This window comes from Armigeres subalbatus, chromosome 3, assembly GCF_024139115.2.
Source record: "Armigeres subalbatus isolate Guangzhou_Male chromosome 3, GZ_Asu_2, whole genome shotgun sequence".
NCBI classification, from domain to species: Eukaryota; Metazoa; Arthropoda; class Insecta; order Diptera; family Culicidae; genus Armigeres; species Armigeres subalbatus.
The window spans coordinates 157,096,595-157,114,477 of record NC_085141.1 but is presented as its reverse complement, the minus strand read 5'-3'; the positions used below and the strand labels follow the sequence as shown (position 1 = coordinate 157,114,477).

Below are 17,883 nucleotides of genomic sequence, written 5' to 3'. Positions count from 1 at the left end.
TTCCTCAAATATGGCACAAGAAAATTATTCCCAGAAAAGTTAGATAATTAAACAAAAACCAACTATAGAAAAATTTCTGAGATGAGTTTTTTTTTGCAATATCTATTTTAATTTTTAAAACTACTTTTTTTTTCAGTGTAGAAATCGTTTTTTTTATTTTTTGAATATTTTTTCATAAAACTTCTGGGAATTTCAGGAATTTGTAAGTCTTGTCATTTTAGAGTTACATCGATTTTTAAAAAATCATGAAAAAAATTTAGGCCTTCATCAAATGTGACTCTTGACAATTTTTGAAAAACTAAGTATGCACAGTGGCTTAGAAATACCATATCTCTATGCCCTCCAAGTTTCATTCGATTCTTAGATGGTGCTGCCAACCGCTGGTCGAGTTGGCGCGAAATTCGTCTATTCCTAGACTTATCTGAGCAAAATATCATTGAACGGGTACATAAACTGCTCATAATCGCATATTTGTAGCACTTCCTTTTTTCGATTTTGAGTTAAGCTAATGAATCGTCTCCAAATTGTTGGTTCTTTTAGTTGGCCAGAAGAAATCAGAAGATTTGTTTTGAAAAACTTGAAAAAATTCAACCTTTTTGCAACATTAGGCAAAGTGACCGCATTACAGTAACATTGAAGAATTTTGTCGCTTGTATGCCTTGCGTATCGAATACAAATGTACACAATTATTTTGTACTCAAACTCCAAGTAATGTACATGTTGCTACCGAAGAATTCAGCTGGAAATGTTTTTATGTTATTTGTCATTTTTTAGAAAATCATTTATATTTCCATACTCATGCGTATCTCAAACATTATTGTTCCATTTCTCTCATACCTACTTTTGTCTACTGTTACAAATATGCGATCGCTCGTAGGCAGTTAAGCTTCACATTTTTTTTTTCATTCTACTTCTATGTTCCCAACAACACCCTGAATTTTACTCAATTTAGTGATAGTGACTACGCTAAAAAGTGACTTGGTCTAAAAAAGATTTCCACGCTCGGTAATGATGGTTGATACAGTGTGATAAAATCAATGATATAGATAAAAACCCTGATTAATCCACCTAGCGGTGATGGTGCCTTTATCGTGCAAATGAAAAAATGTATTTTGTCCATAACTTCCGAGCCCATGGTCTGATCTGGCCAATTTTCAATATGAAACAATGGGACAGGATTCTGCGTCGAATTGTTGCGAGCAAATCGGTTAAGGATAAGTGCCAAAAAATAAGTGACAAATTTTTTAATTGATTTTTTTGTAAAAAATGGTTTTTTGGCCATAACTTCCGAACCCTTAGTCCAATGTGGCCAATTTTCAATAGGAAACAACGCGACAGGATTCTGCGTCTAATGCAATGTTGCAAGCAAATTGAGGATAAGTACCTGAAACAATGAGTCACACTCTTTCCACGTTTTTTTGGGTGGTGTGACTACTCAAAAGCATTTTGAAGCAATTTTGGAGATATAATTTAGTGAGTAAGCAATGTTAAGCTGAAATGCACAAAGAAATAATCAATACCACTTAAAGTGCAAGTATGGGCATTTTAAAACATTGTTTCGAAATAATATTGCGCATTGAACTCAATTTAGCTGCAAAACCTATTCGATGACGATACAAAGCTTACATTTTTATAAGCAACCGTTGATAATCATTAAACTCCCAGTGCTATTACGACTTTCATTGTTACTTTTTAGTTGAATATAGAACAAAATTATGAACTCAAAATTTGCAGGTTATTAACAGGGTAATGGATGATTAATCATGGCATTATAAGCAGGGCCAATGAAGTTCGCATGCAAGGTGAACACTCTCAGAATATATCAAATGAAGTATTAGTCTTTCATAAACGCCATATAGTTAAATAGGAATTGAAATATTTACTAGATTCAGTATTGTAGCAATGTATCGATGTATTCAAAGATTGTTGAATATGATTTCGAATTGCATTCAACAGACAAATTCAAAAGTTACTAATAATTTTTGTTCGTATTGAAAGGGCCGAGAAAACGAATATCAGGAAAACATCGATACAATAAAAAATGACTAAATGTCACAATCAAATCATTCTCCAGATGGCGAATCGAAAATAAAATGACTTCTTTTTGTACACTGAACGCAAAACACAGAGTGAGATAGACACATTCGAGAGGGGAAAACAATGCTTTTATCTCATCGCAAGACACCAGAAACAGAAGGATAGCGCCGCTGGTTAAAGCGGTCTATCCTTTCTTCGGATAGAAACCTCTCAAGCGTTGGCACGATCCGGAATCTGTCCTCTCCGGCGACAAAGTGTCCGTAGAAAGTCGACTTCATCAGCTCGGTGAACATTTTTTCTCCGACAATGGCCTTTGTGAGCTTCATGAGCTGCACGTTTTGCATCCCCGCGGTAGATGATGCCACAGAGGTTACAGATAGAGATGATCATGTTGGCACACAAATATACCCCGAACCAATGGAAAGAAATAGGAAATAAAAAGAAAAGAAAAAGAAGCAAAAAAGAAACAAAAACCGATATGAGTAATACTATCTTAACACTATTGTACCTTTCGAGTGTGGGGACAATTTTGACTTGATCTTCACCAGCCACGAAATGACCGTAGAATGTGTACTTCATCAGCAGGGTGAACAGCTTTTCCCCTAGAACTGTTTGTGCTAGTTTCATCAGCTGGATGGATGAATCAATGGTGTGTTTTTTGTTTGTTTACGACAGGTGAGGGTGCATTGTGATACGTGTTGTATTTTTTTTTTTAGCGCATATTTTTCGTAGCATTCCGAATCGTGTTGATGACAGTCGTAGGGTCGATATTTGGGAGCGCATACACACAGGCAAATGGACGCAGAAAGCATTGTTTTTTGGAAATGACGACCGAAACAGTTGAGCGCAATTTTTAACATTCGGTTTGCATCCAATCGAGAGCAGGCATGTTTGCAGTGGAAGAGAATAAAAACAATAGTTATTCAAGCTGTTAGTTTGGGTGATAAATTATGTATGAGATTAGGTTGGGTTCTAGGGTGAGCATTATGCGGAGTGGAGTTAGTGATCTAATAATGTATGTATAAATATTAAACGATAGCAATCGACATAGTATGGTACCTACTATTCTTAGCATCTTAATATATTCGAGTTAAATCAATAATTATGGGTAGGAAACAATAACTAAAATAGAAACTTTGGCAGATGTCCTCCGGGCAAAGCCCCCAGACCGGGTTGATAGCGCCGAAACACAATAAATTATTTTGATGACGATGTTGTTCTAAATCGTAACGGTATCCATTAGAACCTCGTAAAATGTCGAACAGTTGAAAACGGAACATTATAAAGGTTTTCGAACTATGTTTAGCATAAATAAATTTAAAACTCTGCTTAAAACAAATGAAAACAAACATAACTGCATTAGAGAGATAACAGTAACTACTTATTTCGCTTCTAACCCTGCCATATCCATGTTTAGACTGACTTACTAAGACCAATATTCATAAGAACTCTATTAAGCATTGCCAGATTGGGCTATCAGATTCAATTATTTTTGGCAACAACAATCGACCCAAGAAGAATATGCAATCAGCGACAACGATAAAAAGGTCACCGGCAATGTCAAATCACAGAGGAAAGGAGCAGCACAACTAAATCCATACTTCTCAGAATCATTTGCGTTCGTTCTCGCTGTTAGAAACAGTGGCGCCGACGAAAACATTATCTAACCAGAAAAACAGCAACATCATTGGGTGATGTGACTTCGTTCTTTTCATAGGAGACCATTGAACTGTCATATCCCTCCACGCGTAATTCTCATATGGTGAACGTTTGATTGGCACTGGAGGTAATAATCTATTTCAAAAATAAGATAAATACATTTCGTGCAAATGGATATATGGCTCACCCATTTAATTCCTAACGCCGCTCAGACGGACAGATATGATTCATCAGCGTCATTAAATCGATAATTACACGCAGAGTAATAGCTACTAACATTGTCTAACGACTGGAGGCTTGTCGACTGGGGGTTAGCAAAAGTTATATCGTACCTGTTGAAAGGTAGAAGATTACTGTAAATAAATACAATATATAACGTGGATAGCTAAACCGTTGAAGACATCTACATCTACAAAGATCAACAACTATTCCATGATGTGCCGGTCGGGTCGGTTGATGTGCGGCTGTCATACTTGTCCAGCATTTACAACTCTACTGAGTTTTCCGGCTAGATGAATGGCAGGTTTTGCTGAGTGACATCGAAGGCTTGGTCGATATCTGATGTAGCGACGACGACATAAGAGTGAAACATGTAGAGCAATGTATGCTCCAGTTTTCCTTCGACGTCTTTAGTTAGATTAGAAAACTGTTGGAACATATAAGTTGGTGTTGGGGTGGTTCAAAAATAAATTTCGCTACAATCCGCTTATACGTTTCTAGCTGAGATCAGAGTCTTTCCCAGATAAGAAAACTTGAGATCATTTTATTTATCTTAGTTTGGCTATACATGTAAATGAATCTATGACAAATGTCGCAAGGGACAGAAGGTCGAAAGGGACAAAAAGTCGAAAGGGACAAAATGTCGAAAACGACAAATAGTCGTAAGGGACAAAATGTCGATCAAGAACTAGTTGGGTGTATTCCAAACGAATTTGTGAAATTGATTTCACTTCAACCAGTAGTAATACACTTATTTCAGTTGAAGAATGAGCAATTTTCAAAGGAGTAATTATTATGAATAATATTATAAATATCTAGATAGTTCTGTAACAGATAAAAACATTATTGATTTAAGAAATATATTAAACTTGTGTTGTGCGAGATTATTTTATCTTTTTCAAAAAGATTTTCGAATTGTTCGATTCTCTCCGTTTCAGTTTCTTGTCTATTTCGACCTTTTGTCTCTTTGAACTTCTGTCACGTTCAACGTTCTGTCTTTTCGACCTTTTGTCTTTTTCGACGTTTTGTCCCTTCGACCTTTTGTCTTTTTAGACCTTTTGTCTTTCGAATTATTTTCTTTCGACCTTTTGTCATTCGACATTTTGTCACTAACCCCATGTAAATGGTTACTACAGGGTGTTCAATAAGTTCGAATACAAATGTTTGATCATTGTGTTTATAAGCCCATTGTATATATTCTGTATTAGTATTGGTGTCAGCGTTAGCGGTATATATACGCTAACGGATGTGTGTGGTGTTGACATTCTGCCTTTTGTTGTTTGTTTATTACGCGCGTTGAAAATGGATTGAGGCATCGTAAATAGCCGTTTTTGAAGGTCGAAATCATTGCGGCGTACTACAAAACTGAGGTTTTGGGGATGATTAATGCCCCCAGTGGCCCGGTGATAAGACGGAGATCAGCCCTACATGTTCCAATAGGACGATAACCTTTTATACACGAAAAATGCGATTTAAGCCTTATATGGGGACAATTTCATCGACTTTTTGGACAAAACTTTGCGACCTCCCAGCTTCCCGAATTTGAACCCTCTTAACTTTCTTGTTTGGTCCTTTATTATGTTAAAGCTGTACGAATACGAGGTCGGTTACTTCGACCAATTCAAGACGTAATTATCAAAATCTGGAACGAAATGCCCATGCAGACCGTGCGTGCCGCTTGCGATGGGTTTTAGAAACGTTTGAAGCTCGTGAAGAAGTACAAAATCAGGGGCGTCTCGTGGACTTTTGCTACACCTGTTCTACCATGCTGAAAGAAAAATTATTGATCAAGCTAAGTAGTTTCGAATGAAAGTTGTGCATTTAATCTAATATTACAACCTTTTCTTGTACAACTTAACCAAATCTGCATTAACTGAACATCTCCGGGTCCGAGGAAAACAACCAAAGCCTATTAGAGAAGTGTTGGCGGGCCTTGATCTCGAATACATGTCCCTCGTCCACCAATTTGTGAAAGTTGCTGATGTAAGATTGTGATCTTAGTCTGCCCACCCCCTTGTCTGTCGTTCCCTGTATCGAATGTCTTCCTCTTGTTGTTCATTTCAATGTCTGTCGTTAACCCCTTTCGTATGTCTTCCTCTCATTGTTGTCTCCCAAAAAAATGTTTGTCCCGTTACAGATGTTAAACCTCGCCAAGAATGTCAACTATGTGAACATCAGCATCGTAATTACTTAAGCACCCTAAATTCCCTTCCTTTCCTACTGTATTATTGTATTCCCTAACCTCGACCAAACCGCGAGTCTTTCGGTTCCCCAAAACTAACATTATGTATAAGATTTAAGAATTTGTTAAACTTGATTTCGGCTCCGTAACGCTTCACGGCAATTGAGCCTCCAAAATAAACGAGATTAAAAAAAAACTTAACAGAATATTAGAAAAAAAAACAATTTAAATGGAAAGGATTTACAAAACAATAAATAGCTTATTATTCTCTTTTGTTACAAAAATGTTTTAAATTTAGATGCACTTAAAATTTTAAACTCTCGCAAATCGTCTAAAATCCAACTTGGTAACAGTTGGCAATAACTGGATATTGTTCAGAATAGAGATCTTTCAAATCGGCTGATTCCACCATTCGGGGTACACGGGTCCCATCGCCGCTAATATTTAAATTCTCACATATTTTGTTGCTATGAAAGAAATGTTATTAACCATTATTAGTACAATAATTATAGTATATAATTAGTGTATGATTATACAATTATTGTTTGATGCGACCCCAGATTGTGACAGTCACATTTAGAAGCTGAAATGTGTTCCAGTTATTTAATTCTTCAAATTTAGTGAAAACTATACCTTTTCTCTATGTTGATTGATTTTGAGTATTCGTGAAAAGCATTATTTAATGTCTCTTTTGAAAACGCAATCATTAATTTAATATTGTTCTTGATGCATTGCATATTCATCAGGAGAACAAAGAAAAACAAATTGTTTCCAATCATCGAAGTATGAACGAAAGCGTGCGCGGTGCGCCTTTCGGAAAAGCACAACCCGACACTACGATCGAGTCTAACCGAAGGTGCGTCGCGTCGTTGATTGTTCTCGCAGCGCGTCGAACGGGTTTGACTCCTGCTGCGCGCATAGCAGAACTTGCATCTAAACGTGCTTGCTTCGCATGCGAAAGAGGATGATGTGAGGAAACGGAGAAAGCTGGCAACGCTCACGCTGGTTCTCTGCGCGCGGAGAACGAGTGAGCATACCAAGGAGGAAATTATTTCAAATCATTTGTCATGGCGCAAAACTTTAAATTTGATTTCTGGCAGCGCTGCTGTTGGTTCTTCATTATGGATCGTACGAATTTCTATGCGATGGGGTGTGGTGTGTCGGGGAAAAACACATTTAGCTGCAATTTGACTGTATACGCCAAGCATGTGGCGTTAACTTGATCTGCCTACGAAATATTTTGTTTCTTTAGATGTTTAGATGTTAAAATCATTGGAAATATTACGTGAAACTTTGTTTAAAAAATTTACTGAGTAAATTATTTGCCCTAATAATTAACTGCCAAGACATTAATTTCCTACTTCTGACCTAAAAATGGTTACCTGTTCCATGAACAGGTGGAACGTATGGACGAGTCGCCTCTGTACAAAATAGAGGTCATTCCAAAAGAAATGTTACAAACGTTCCTTATAAACAATACTTTCAATGAAATGCAACCGGGAAAAGAAATAATTTAATCTCAATTTTTAAACAGTTTTTGAAAGTGTATTCGAACTTACTGAACAGTGTAGTAAGATCCATGTGAACAGAGGGTTGAGGTCAACCACCTAATCTCAGAGCGCATGCTCCAGGAGCTCTTCAATGTCTTCAATGTCAATAAAAACGATGCCGGCCGCTAGACACCTACCGATACTGTGCAACGGCGTGAAATCTAGCAAACCGAGCCCTACTTTCTTATCCTTTGTCGAGCTAGGGTAATGCGTTATGGTAATTCAAGAATTCATCGTGTTTAGTCCTTGCTACCAGTAAGAATTTATGTGGCTTATGCAACATTTTCTTTTCTAAAAAGTACAAGCCTGGAATTGAATCCACGATTTTACTTATAGTGTAGAAGCGGTTGTCACAAGACCATCAAACTCCTCATTTTCTTCGGAAAATTAAAGTTTATTTGGACAAAATCTGGCTGAAACAAACTGTTTTTAATTTGTATGAGCGTTAGTATGAAGAAATCAAACTTTTAATTGATTTAAATTATAGCGCCTTCAATCGATCGACTTTTAAAGATTTTACCTAACCATTAAAAACAAAGAATGGAAGGTGCTAAACTATTCAAAAATTGAATTTTGCCAGGCACTGTTGAAATCAGTAAACCAATCAATCCCGAATGTGTATCACAAAAACAGACATCAAAATCGCCTAACTTACAGGCTCTAAAGCTCAGTTCAACCAAGACTTCTTGGAGAACGGACACAAGCAGAAAGCAGAATCCCAGAAGAAAGTGAATAATCCAGCTTGCCAATGCCGACAGCAGCAGCACTCAAATGAAATATCTATGCAATGTTCGGATTATTTGGCGCTTTCCCAACAATGGTACACCTTTCATTGATCCAATGCTATCGCACATGCCCGTAGCTTTGACGGATTTACCTTGCACGGGTTCTTTTAAATCAATACCAACTTGAATCACAACAATCGCTTACTGGACCTCGTATTAGTGAACGACTACCACATAACATTTAGACATTTTTGCCGTGAAATGTGGCCCTTTCATGATTTTGAAACGCTAGCGAACCTAGTGGTGGAAGTCAAGCTTTACTGAACAATGCGCATAAGACATAGCAGCATCGCGTACTTTGTTGTCGTTTTTTTTTTCGCCTAGGGTATACGAGAGTGCCGTTCGACGATTGTTGATACACGAAGAGCCTACTATGAAACTTGCAGTTTGTGCTGTGATGCCTATCTGTTTAGTGCGACTACGTTCAGTCGTGCTTAACTGTTTCCATGTCGCTGACCATCCCGCCCAACTTTTTCATTAAGTTTGCCTTCTCCTGTAGTTTTAACATTTTCCCGACTTCCAGTTGGAGTTTCGCCGGACCGACTACATCTTCTTCTTATTATTGGCATTACATCCCCCACACTGGGACCGAGCCGCCTCGCAGCTTAATGTTCATTAAGCACTTCCACAGTTATTAACTGCGAGGTTTCTAAGCCAGGTTACCATTTTTGCATTCGTATATCATGAGGCTAACATGATGATACTTTTATGCCCAGGGAAGTCGAGACAATTTCCTATCCGAAAATTGCCTAGACCGGCACCGGGAATCGAACCCAGCCACCCTCAGCATGGTCTTGCTTTGTAGCCGCGCGTCTTACCGCACGGCTAAGCAGGGCCCCTACATGCCGACCTACTACATACGGTTTCTGAAATCGATTGGCAAGTTTTTTAATCATCCAGCCATATCCATGACGCGCTGGATTGCTTACTTCTACAAAAATGGTATCTTGGCTAAGAAATCTCGAAGTTGAATTGAATTGTCTTCATTTACGAGATGTTCGGCCTTAGGCCGGTTCATCTCGTACCTCGAAGTTGATAACTTTGGAACTGCTAAATAAACAACAAACTGCAATACGGCAATGTCTCAAGGCGGGCCAATGTCAATAAAAAGAAGAAGAAGAAGAAGTTAATCTGATAATCCTTTCGACAATTTTCGAAGGAACTTCTGTTCACATTTCTGAATTTCTAAACGCAGTGGTTTTACGCCCCAAAAAAAGTCCTTGTCCGCATTCGAATGTACAACACTCGACACAAACATTTTCTTAGTCATTGTGCAACTGGTAGATGCCTTGTTCTTAACTCAAGATCATTTCAGGAGACCTTAAGCATCCCATGTTCAAACAAACTTGAATCATGTGCTTATTGAACCGGATTTGGTGTACATTTTATGATTGGGATATTTCAAAATACCTGCTTGATCTGGTAAATACCTTTAACTGAACTCGAGATCGTTTTGGAGTGCCAAGAACATCTCGTTTTCGAGAAAATAGAGTTCATATAATGCGCATTTTCATATTGAGCATGTTTGGATATATGCCGATGATTAAAACACTGCAAAAGCCTTAGTTGGTCTGTTAAATACTGTGGGCTGAACTTAAGAATGTTTTGAAGTACCTAAAAAATGGGTTTACATTATGCGCAAATGCTTATTGAACCGGATTGGGTATATGACGATGATAAGGACATTGCTAAAGTCTTGGTTGATCTGGTAGATACCGTGGGCTGAACTCAAGAATGTTTTGGAGTACCCTGAACATCTCGTATTCAAGAAAAATCAGTTAACATGACGCGAATTGCTTATTGAACCGGATTGGGTATAAACCGACGATAAGGACGTTCCCAAAAAGCTTTTGTTGATCTGGTAGAGGGAAGGGTTGTTTGACCCATTCGGCCGAAAGCTATTAAGCCGAATGCCACTAGACCGACAGTTGCTTGGCCGAATTTACCATTTGGCCGAACAGACCATTAGGCCGAAAGTCATTTGGGCGAATAAGCTATTAGGCTGAAAGGGTCGTTTGGCCGAAAGGATCATTTGGCCGAAAGGGTCATTAGGCCGAAAGTGTTATTTGGCCGAGATGGTCATTTGTCCGAAAGGGTCATTTGGCCGAAATGGTTATTTCCCGAAAGAGTCATTAGGAGTGTGAAGTGAGACGTCTCTCCTCTCATTCATAATTTTTCACTTTTCAAATGACATATTCGGCCAAATATCCTATTCGGCCTAATGACCCTTTCGGCCAAATGACCCTTTCAGCCTATTGACCCTTTCGGCCAAACGACACTTTCGGCCAAACGACTCTTTCGGTCAAATGGCCCTTTCGGCCAAATGACTTTCAGCCAGATGAGTTTCAGCCTAATGGTTTGCTCAGCCTAGTGGCATTCGGCCGAATGTGTTTCGGCCAAACAACCCTTCCCAATCTGGTAGATACTGTGGGCTGAACTCGAAAATGTTTTTGTACATTGTACCTTGAACATCTTGTATTCAAGAAAATTCAGTTTCCATGGTGCGCAAATGCCTATTGAACCGCATTGGGTATATACAGACGATGAGGACATTCCAAAAGCTTTGGTTGATCTGATAGATAAGGTGGCTGAATTCGAGAATGTTTTGGAGTACCTTGGACAACTCGTATTCAAGAAAATTCAGTTTACATTATGCACATATGCTTATTGAGCCGGATTAGGTATATACCGACGATAAGGACTTTCCTAAAGCCTCAATTGCTCTGGTAAATACCGTGGGCTGAACTCGAGAATGTTTTGGAGTACCTTGAACATCTCGTATTCAGTAAAAATCAGTTTACATGATGCGCATATGCTTATTGAACCGGATTGGTTCGACGATGAGGAATTCCAAAAGCCTTGATTGATCTGGTAGATACCGTGGGATGAACTCGAAAACGTCTTGGAGAACCTTGAGCCTCTCGTATTTCTAAAAATTGATCAATGGATTGACGTTCAATATGACTTAATCTCATTAACTGTTCAAAATTATCTTACAATGCGGTATAGGACTCAAATATTTCAGATTCATTTGCATGCTTTCAGAAGCGAAATCTTCAATTGTCATAAGACGAGTTTGTACCATCCCATTTAATTCCACCACTTGATTGTACCTTGACAGATACGTATTTCGACCTCAACAGTAAGGTCGTCTTCAGTGCCTCATATTTGAGTTGAGTCAAGTACGAGGCACTGAAGACGACCTTACTGTTGAGGTCGAAATACGTATTTGTCAAGGTACAATCAAGTGGTGAAATTAAATGGGATGGTACAAACTCGTCTTATGACAAGTGAAGACATTCCACTAAAAAGCACGAAATAATTTTCCTAACAAAAACGAAATCTTCCCAAGGATTCGGATATCTGGGTCTTCAGGGTATAGTCATAGTCACACTTGACCAACGATATTCTTCCTGTAAAGCCAACATCCTGATGAACAACTTTGCTGAAAAAAGCGAGAACCTAGCTGTTTTCTGTGATTTTACAAAGCCAATCTAAAACGCTGGTCATATGTGACCCATCCGTCCCGAAAGGGTTGAGCTCCTCTACAATTATTAACTGCGAGGTTTCTAGGCCGAATTACCATTTTTGTATTGTATATGAGGCTAAATAACACGATGATACTTTTATACCCAGGGAAGTCGAGATAATTTCCAACCCGAACATTTCCCGAACACCGAGAATCGAACCCTGCTACCCTCAGCATCAGAGATTGAATTCAAAAGAGAATGAAAAAGTCTCTCACCTATCATCTCTGTACACATATGTAGCATACTGCGAGAGACTTTTTCCGGAAGCTGTCATGATACGGCACGGATTCGGAGGCCTATACCCCATAACAAATTTCTTTAAAAAAGCTCCAAACGCGGGGCACTGATTCTGATGATGCATTTCAACTTGTTCACTCTCTCTGCCTATCCGATTCTGTTTTTTCGCACTTGTATACAAGTTTGATAAATTTGTTACCATGGCCTGTTATGATTCGGAACAGTTTTTGCCTTTTGTGTCCTTATCTATTGAGAGCGATTTCTGCAAACCCTGCTCAGCATGGTCTTGCTTTGTAGCCGCGAATCTTACCGCACCGCACCAACGACAAAGCTTTGTTTTTGTCGGAGATAATAATGACAAAGATCCGAAAAGTTTTGTCCACGACAAAAGAAGAAGTCAATTTTGTTGCTTCTTTTTATTCCATTATTCCGTACTTTTTATTCCGTTATTTTGCATTCTCTATAGAGCAAATTTCGGTTTATGCTAACGTAGTTTCTACTTTCATGGAAATATTCGAGAATCTAACGCTGATTACAAAAATAGCCTCGTATTCTCGGAAATATCAGAGCATGTATAGCAAATGATTCTTGTCATATTGTGTTCAGGTTCTGACAAAGGCTTGTTGCAAGGTGCGTTTGTCAGTAACAATTTCTGTTGATGACAAAGGGTATATTGTTAGGCGTTGCTCGAATATTGATTCCCTGCTCACCACGCGAAAGTATATGCTCTCCTTTTGATGTCAGGGGATCTAGAACAATTTTCATTCGATATTTTTATTACAAACTCCACATAAATCTCGAATGATAGTCGATTTGACCGGAGGGGTCAATTTATGTATGGAATGTATGGAAAAATCACTCCCGGTAGAACGTTCTATAACTAACACTCGTTCAATATCTCAACTCAATGATTCTGCCACAAGTTAAACTATTCTTTGCAATCCGCAAAATATATAAGCTTTATTCGCCCTGCACACTCAACATTTTCCTGAAGTTACTCCAGCAATTCCTTTCGGAGTACTCATAAAGCAATACTAGTGGAATTCACGGAGGGCTTTCTGGGACAATTCTTGGATTCCTGGATCCTCATCAATATTTCAATATAAACTTTTCTTTGCGATCCGCCAAAGCTATGAAATATCTTATCCGCCGCGCACCCTAAAAACAAATCTTACAATATTTGTATAAAATATTGGGTCTTGGCATACAATTCTTGAAGGTTTAAATATATAAAATGTGAGCTTTTACACAAATACTGTATTAAAATAATACAAAATACAATCCCAAGTAACATTTTAAGTTTTATAACACTCTTGAAGACCATAATTTACTCTACAAGAGTGTTCTGAAACCAGTATAATACCAACGTGTTACTTGTGTTAAAATCTAATTTGTATATGCTGAAGATTTCTACAAATTTTGTTAGGTTTTTATGCTGAACTGTATTGAAATCTGTCATCCGCTGTTTGGGTGCATTATGTGCATATTATAAGAAAATCTATGTTGAGTGAATGTTAACATCTTCCGCACAACTTGGATGTACGGGAAAGGCAAAAATAAATAAAAAGAAAAAATGGTTAAGTAATGTATGAGTTCACGATAAAATTGCGATTTTTCAGTTTCGAAGTTATAGTTGAAATTCGAGATTGTGGCTATTCCAATTTCTCCGAAGGTGAAAGTTAAATATAGTGATTAAATTAGTGCTATAAAACTTCGTCGGGCGCAGTGAGCTAGATGAGCAGCCCAGATGGAAAACAACTAAGTAAAAATGGTTCGAAATCAGGGGTGGCAGTGCGCACCTCGACTAGAAACGAGCAAACCATGAAAACTGTCATACGAAAGAGCTGTCGAAAGGAGATGCGCAATGAGGCCCCAGTTATGGAGAAATGTGGATGCAAATCGAGTATTGTGGCGTGATGTTAAGCAAATAAATGATTTACTGAATTCTAAAACACTTCAAATCAGTTGATGTTTTTCGTCTAGTGAAGTAGGTTATCAAAATATGTTTTTGCTCACTGCTGAAAAATCATGTAAACAATAAAAATATTACTTGGCTCATATGGTAGCTGAACGATGAAGAACCGGAACCCTGTTGGATTACTTTTATGTTAGTTGATTTCTTACTTTGAGGTCAAAACTGGAATAGGGAAGACTACTTCTGCAAATGGGACGTCCTCGCTCTGTACTCATTGAACCAGGAATGGTATGAAACACTATCTTAGCTAGAGATTCAATACATGTTATTCTGCTATAAAAATAGCAAGACGAGCAGATTCAATTCCGCACTCTTGCCGTCTACCTAAGCTTACGTCTGATACCATACAAAAGCGTTTGATCAACCCGGAATAAACTGTGTCATTAGTCCGGCAGTACAATGACTCCAGTGCTGTGCAGAGTGGCCATCCACTTCCCAGCGGGCCCATTGCGTTATTCTTGGCTGGGAGACTGTACCACAATCGCCACTTTCCTAGGCTTCACAAGGACAAGAAAATAAAATGAAAAATCAACATCCTCTGTGTGACTGAACCAATCCCCTGTAATTTTCCGACTTCTTGGCGCGCCAACAGAAATATCTATGATAATGAACTTCGCCTGCAATAGAGTAACGAGCAACAATTTCACGGTACACGTGATTTGCGTCTTACGTATGTCAAACACAACCGGGATACGGGTGAATAAGCTCAAGCCTGCATTCGTATCCACATGGGCAAATAGTTTTGCGCCAGTTGCAAATAAATCAGCTGCTGTTAAGCACATATACACACATCTAGTTACAGATCTCTATTTGTGTCGTGTACGAACTTATGGCGCAATGACGCGGGAAGAGCACGGCGATTTAGTTTCGAATGGAGCGGATATTCCAAGAAGCAGATGAACTGTAAAACTTAACAATTTTGATGAACTCATGCATAGTCATAATAAGGATTTTGAAATTAATCTACGGCATTGGACACACGCGGACAAATTAAATTTATTTCAACTTTGCTCAGTTAGGGTAAACGTTAGTGCTGCGTTACTGCAGTAGCGGTCAATAACTGAACCAACTATTAATCATCCACCTAACGAAGATAATGATCATGCATTTCTGGATAATCACAATCGACAATACTAGCAGACCGTTGCATATCTCAATGATGTTGTCACGTTTTCAAATGAAATTGAAAATCGCAAAAAATCACTACCGGACTTATCAAATTTTTCTTCTAAGCATTTTTTTTCCACTATTTTTAATTAAAAGATTGCAGTAGCAAAATCATAATTTTATATGTTGTGTTCAGCCTTCAACTAAAGGGATTTCATCGACCGTGCCGGGAGTCGAAACCGCCATCACCTGCTTGTAAATACTGCCTCTTTACTGACTAAGTTAGAGGGCGTTCATGATAATATATTTTTCTAGACTGAATTTATAACCGTTCACAACTTTATAAACAAACGAACAAAGATAAAACAAGTTGAAACTTTTTTGCCAGCGTAATAAAACGCAAATCACGAGACATCATATGTGAGTCAAGAAAACAGGTCACAGCAACGAAGGAAAGATCGTCATTAATTGTCACGAGCACACTCATCATGTTAGCACTTGAATGTGAAAACGTATGTCTTCATCGCATTCATTGAACACATCGAAGACAAATAAGAAGAAAATCATTCCTGGTTCCATTGCGGTCAAACGCGACTAAGACCTGGTGAACAAAACACCAAGAAGACGTCGATTTACTGCGCCATCACCGCCGGTATCGGGTTTGTTGGTTTGGTACGGTCGGGATTGCGGTAGTCAAAATAAACCTGACTTGTTATTTAGATAAGGGTGAGCAGATTATACGCGCGATTGTGAGCCACCTTATGGTAATAAATATACCAGATCGACCAAGTCGGAAGGAAATGGTTTTTGTCACAAAGTAGCACGTTTTGTAGAACTGGTGTGGGAGGCAGACACTCGGCACCCTTTCCTATGTTCACGATACAGTTGACTGCATCCCTCCACGCGAAATAATCTCTCCTAATGAGGAATGACACATTCGAATTTATTTTAATGAGGTGCATCAGCAAGGAAAATTATCGATGATAGTTGTGTTTATCATGCGCTGTCGCCAAAGATGTTAATCATAAATTTAATGATTTGGAAGTTATAGGTATGCCGATCTATTTTTATCTATTTAGACTGAATCACATGTTTGTCATCGGTCAATACTTCCATAGTTGAGATATCATCCTCTTTGTACCACGAGTTTTTGCGTCGATCGTGTAGTTAGCGCTCCAATTAACATGTAGATCGAAATTTTAACGAAACCTACAAAAGTAGCGAAACTGGAACTGGTAAGCGCTTCGAACTGGATTAAAGCATATTCATAAATATATTTTTTGAATGTGTAATCAAAGAAGCGACACTATTAAAATTGTACGGGATTCATCTGTCATTTACATACTAATCATCGCACAATATGAACCAGAGACTTGTCAAAACTGGACCATGGCGGATACATCCACTCTGATCTATAACTTTATTTTATTAACATATCTATAGGTCACATACCAGACAAATGGACAGATAAAGAAACATAATGTTATGCTCTGTGATATTTTCCCGGCTAACATTCGGAATGTCAATGACTTCAATCCATTAACATTGTCGATAGCCTTGTCGAGAGAGTCTCAAAATAGGGAAGTTTTAATAAAAAAAAACCGTTGATTCCTCACGTGGTTAACGATAGTTATAAGATAAAACTCTGATTAATCCGCCAAAAGGTAATGTTTTTTTATTAGGCAGCTACTAACCACAGGTTTATTACAGAGAAAAAAAAGAGATCCAAAAATATTTTCCGCGTCAAATCCGCACCGACTAAAATCAAATCCGTGCCATTTCTGCGCGACATGAATCCATTCCGCGCTAAATCCATGCGACGTAAATTCTAAATAATTACAGATGAAATGCCATTTTTTATATAATTACTAGGCGAACCTTCCCGATCTTGCTCGAGCTGTTTTTTCCAAAGCAGCTCCTTGAGGAGTTTCCAAAATAATTTTCGACGAAATTCCTGAAGGTATCTAATATTCAACATTTGGAGGAATCTTTGAATACAATTCTGGCCGTTTTTTATGTATGTTTTATGTATTCTAAATGGAATATCTAGAGGAATTTTCCAAAAAAAAGGAAGCCCTGGAAGAATATCCCATTGAGTTTCTGGAGGATACGCCAAAATAGCTGGTGCCTGGTGGTGGTAGTAGGGAGATATGGTCAATATGCGCCCTCTAAGCGAATAAATCACTTAGTTTAACGATGATATCATCCAAAAACATGTATTTCGAAGTGTTTATCATCTAACATATTAGTCATTATAGGGTCCAAAAATGTTCATGTAAAACCGACAATATTGCAACAAAACGTTTTTATCCCAAAATTGAGAATATCAAAAAATGATGATCAAAAAACTCGAATATTTTCCACCAAAATTTTCAAACTCTTCTGCACAAAATTAGTGTCAACCCTATCCTTTAAGGTAGTCAATGTCTCAGACTGATGGTAATAAGGAGAAAATACGTTTTGTATCTAAAAAAAACCCAGATTAATCCACCTAGCGTTGGTGGTGCCTTTCTCGCATTTAGTTGAGACACCAACCTTATATGGAGCATATATGGTCCGATGTACCATTTTCTTCATAACTTTCAAACGCAATGACCGATCG

At 38.2% G+C, this 17,883-nt stretch overlaps 1 protein-coding gene across 4 annotated transcripts in view; it reads right to left on the bottom strand.

The window, feature by feature from the left end:
• LOC134220288 (proline dehydrogenase 1, mitochondrial) overlaps positions 1 to 17,883 on the bottom strand; it is a 95,505-nt gene that overhangs the window by 49,081 nt on the left and 28,541 nt on the right. For 2 of the 4 annotated variants that reach the window (XM_062699302.1, XM_062699305.1), the window contains exon 2: positions 2,546 to 2,667. In XM_062699302.1, the coding sequence (XP_062555286.1) occupies positions 2,546 to 2,667 (122 nt within the window). Of the gene's footprint in view, positions 1 to 2,244; positions 2,367 to 2,545; positions 2,668 to 17,883 lie in introns of all 4 variants that reach the window. The other 2 variants (XM_062699301.1, XM_062699304.1) reach the window with 1 other exon arrangement.